The sequence below is a fragment of the Salvelinus sp. IW2-2015 genome, unplaced genomic scaffold (assembly GCF_002910315.2).
Source record: "Salvelinus sp. IW2-2015 unplaced genomic scaffold, ASM291031v2 Un_scaffold1174, whole genome shotgun sequence".
Taxonomy (NCBI): Eukaryota; Metazoa; Chordata; class Actinopteri; order Salmoniformes; family Salmonidae; genus Salvelinus; species Salvelinus sp. IW2-2015.
In genome coordinates, this window is record NW_019942766.1 from 184,989 (window position 1) to 189,442 (window position 4,454).

At 43.0% G+C, this 4,454-nt stretch overlaps 1 protein-coding gene across 1 annotated transcript in view; it reads left to right on the top strand.

Annotated features, from left to right (window-relative positions):
- Window positions 1-4,454, top strand: part of LOC112069981 (protein salvador homolog 1) — an 18,470-nt gene that overhangs the window by 6,478 nt on the left and 7,538 nt on the right. Inside the window, exon 3 of the mRNA XM_070438788.1 lies at window positions 4,247-4,329. Coding sequence (XP_070294889.1) covers window positions 4,247-4,329 — 83 coding nt within the window. The remainder of the gene's footprint in view (window positions 1-4,246; window positions 4,330-4,454) is intronic.

A 4,454-nucleotide genomic window follows, 5' to 3' on the forward strand; every position in this document is an offset into this window, starting at 1 on the left:
AGATTGACATCAACTTGCAAACTGTGGCAGGAGGGCAACAAAGTATTTGAGATACTTACCTCCTTCGGCAGGGAGGTATTTATCTTAACATTACTCCTGCGGCTACACAGTATTCAGACCGAGGTTCTTCGAATTACTTTCGGTCACGAGGATGGATTTCTCGAGACTAACCTCTTCCCGAGGTCTCGAATTCATGTCGTAGGTTTCTGAATACTCTCCGAGGTCTGAATACTCTCCGAGGTCTGAATACTCTCCGAGGTCTGAATACTCTCCGAGGTCTGAATACTCTCCGAGGTCTGAATACTTTCCGAGGTCTGAATACTCTCCGAGGTCTGAATACTTTCCGAGGTATGAATACTCTCCGAGGTCTGAATACTTTTTGCCTCCACATTTGGATTGTGCAGCATTTGCCCATTTATTATTTTCTAAATTCTTCAAGTTCTGTCAAATTGGCTGTTGATCATTGCTAGACAACCATTTAAGTATTGCTATAGATTTAAGTCAAAACTGTAACTCGGCCCCTCTGGAATGTTCACTGTCGTCTTGGTAAGCAACTCCKGRGTAGATTTTGCCTTGTGTTTTAGGTTATTGTCCTGCTGAAATGTAAATTAATCTCCAAGTGTCTGTTGGAAAGCAGACTGAACCAGGTTTTCCTCTAGGATTTTGCCAGTGCTTAGCTCTATTCCGCTTCAATGCTGAAATTCCCCGGTCCTTAACGATGACAAGCATACCCATAACATGATGCAGCCACCACTCTGCTTGAAAATATGGAGACTGGACTCAATAATATGTTGTATGTTTGGGGCAAATCCAACAACACTTTGTTTTCAGGACAAAAAGTTAATGGCTTTGCCAKATTTTTTTGCAAGTATTGCTTTAGTGCATTGTTGCAAGCAGGATGAATTTTTGGGAATATTGGTATTCTGTACAGGCTTCCCTCATTTTACGCTGTCAATTAGGTTAGTATTGTGGAGTAACTACACTGAACACAAATATAAACTGTTAGGTTCTAAATTAACCTTATAAAATTTCAGACGATTAGTGAAGCTCAAACCAAGTTTTATTCACCAATTGGGTCATACAGTGCACAGACAGACATAGTTCCACCAGTGGTTGTATGTATATATATATATATATATATATATATACCTCAATTTGGATGACATCCTCCTTCTCTCTAAACATTACATATTTATTGCTAGGCAAGAAATTAAGTGACGCGGGCAATAAACTGTTCCTTCTCCCTTAATGTGACCTGACCGGACCTCTATTCCTCACTAACCCACATCTCTCCACCCTTATCAGTGCCTGCAACCATGTGATTATCTTTCCTTCACTCAGTACATTCCAGCTTAATTGCCTCCACCATATACATTCCTCTCACACATACCCATTAACTTCTGGTGTGGAAACCAGACTACGGCCCTCAATATTTCAATAGGATACATGATAATTTAACTTGCCTAGTTAAATAAAATAATAATAAATAACACTATTCCAAGGTTAGGAGTCAGAACCTAGAATCCATCAAAACTCAACATGTAAAGTCTTGGTCCAATATTTCATGAGCAAAAATAAAATATCCCAGAAATGTTCCATACGCACAAAAAGCTTTTCTCTCCAATGTTGTGCACATCCCTATTAGTGAGCATTTTTACTTTACGGAGATAATCCATCCACCTGACAGGTGTGGCATATCAAGAAGCTGATTTAAACAGCATGATCATTACGTAGGTGCACCTTGCGCTGGGGACAATAAGGCCACATCACAATGCCACAGATGTTTTGAGGGAGCGTGCAATTGGCATTCTGACTGCAGGAATGTCCACCAGAGCTGTAGCCGGATAATTTAATGTTCATTTCTCTACCATAAGCCGCCTCAAGTCGTTTTTAGAGAATTTGTCAGTATGTCCAACCAACCGCAAACCACGTGTATGGCGTCGCGTGGGCAAGCGGTTTGCTGATGTCAACGTTGTGAACAGAGTGCCCCATGGTGGCGGTGGGGTTATGGTATGGGCAGGCCTAAGCTACGAACAACGAACACAATTACATTTTATCGATGTCAATTTGAATGCACAGAGATACCGTGATGAGATCCTGAGGTCCATTTTKGTGTCATTCATCTGCCGCCATCACCTCATGTTTCAGCATGATAATGCACGGCCCCATGTCACAAGGATCTGTACACAATTCCTGGAAGCTGAACATGTCCCAGTTCTTCCATGGCCTGCATACTCACCATATCAATCAACTTTACCCCCAGGCAGGATATAACCCCACCCACTTTGCCAAAGCACAGCCCCCAACCCACTAGAGGGATATCTTCAAACAGCAACTTTACTACCTGAGCAAGGCGAGTATAGCCACGAAGATCTCCCCCACGGACGAACCCGAGGGGGGCGCAACCGACAGGAAGATCACGTCAGTGACTCAACCCACTCAAGTGACGCACCCCTCCTAGGGACGGATGAAAGAGCGCAGTGACTCAGCCCCGTAATAGGGTTAGAGGCAGAGAATCCCGTAGAGCATGTTTGGATGCTCTGGATCGACGTGTACGACAGCATGTTCCAGTTCCCGCCATATCCGGCAACTTTCAAGCATTGAAGGGGGCCGATTCACACGGCCAATCACCGCTGATCACTCTATGTGATGGAGATGTGTCGCGCTGCATGAGGCAAATGATGGTCACACCAGAATGCTGACTGGTTTTCTGATACACTCCCCTACCTTTTTTGTTTTAAATTGACAGAATTCATACATTTTCAGTCATTTTTAAATTGTAAAGTCTAGTCCGTTTACACACAATACCASCTCTTTCTAATCTGGGACGTCAATTTTGATAAAATATTCAATAGTTTTCGCTGTGTATTTTGGATGGAATCAAGGCATTAGAATGTGCCAGAGGCCGCCACAAAATATTGATCGTTCGGAAAAATGTTTTGAAGGCTTGGCTGTCTACTTTTTCTAGGTGGCTGGCTACTCCCAGTACTGTTACTACTATAGATTGAAACTTTTGGGGGGATTTACTAGTTATCCCAGTTAATTTCTCCTCTCGGACAATGCTCTGGAACAGACTGAACCAATGTTTCCCTCTCTGTGGACGGAGGAGGGTATTTCTGTGGACGGAGGAGGGTATTTCTGTGGACGGAGGAGGGTATTTCTGTGGAATGCGCACTCCTGTCCTTCACTCACTCGCTGGCTAAGAGCACTAATCGTGTTGTCGTCCATCACTCACAAGCAGAATTGATCAGATTCCAGCTGACAAAATATCTACTCTCTATTTTTGATGCTACAGTTCTCATTTGAGCCTGTAAAATGTAATTTGATATCATTTCCATGTTAACGGACCCATGAGCACCAACCAATGACGTGTGTGTGTGTATAAACCCCTGGATTGATGATGTTATGTATTGGCCAGGCTTTGTAGGAGCAGTCCTCCATAGAAATGAATGGAATTCTACAGTATTTCAATTAAATGTTAAAGGACAAAATAAAATGTATTTTTTGTTGTTGTAGTGGGGACAGTAACATTTAGATATTTTTTTTTTTTAACACTTTTTTTTATTATCATACTTTAAGGATTTTTCATTTTTAGCCTCACATTTTTAAAGTATGCATTTAAAGCTGCAATATGTACTTTTTTTTGGGGGGGGGGAGTAACCTGACAATTTCCATATAAATATGTGGTATAGTAATTCTCATTGAAACATGCTTCCTGTTGTTAAGTTTTGTTTTTTTTGCATATATTTAGTTTTGTACACCAGCTGAAAATACAATGGGTTTTGATTATGTAAAATATATATTTCTCAGTGGTGTAGATGGTACAATGATTCTCTACACTATAATACTTTGCTTGTTTTGTCACAAACTGAAATTAGGCAAACTATTAGCACTACACAGCTGATTTAAATAATTAAAAGCTTGATGATGATGATGATGATGAGTTGGTTATTTGAATCGACTGTGTAGTGATGGGGGCAAAAACCCTTAATGTGCACCCAGTGGGCCCCAGGACTGAGTTTGGGAAACCCTGCTCTAGGTAATAGGGTGTCATTTGGGAGTGGGACACAGCCTAACTGCTCTCCTCTCTCTCTCCTCTGCTCTCCTCTCTCCTCTCTCCTCTCCTCTCTCCTCTGCTCTCCTCTCTCTCTCTGCTCTCCTCTCTCTCCTCTCTCTCCTACTCTTCTCCTCTCTCTCTCTCTCCTCCTCTCCTCTTCTCCTTGCTCTCCTCTCTCCTGGTCCCCAGGTATCGGTCGGATGCAGGCTCTAAGTCTCTGGGGAACCTGTCAGTCCGAGGCGGCTGAGAACGTCCGCTGCCGGGGTGGAACGGTAGACTGGACGCATCCCGGAAGGCAGGAAGTACTAAACTTCGACACAAACCAATCACCACCCACTGGTCCAAGCACCCCTGGAGAGGGAGGGTGCTGCCCCTGGCTGGGAGAAGGTGGAGAGTC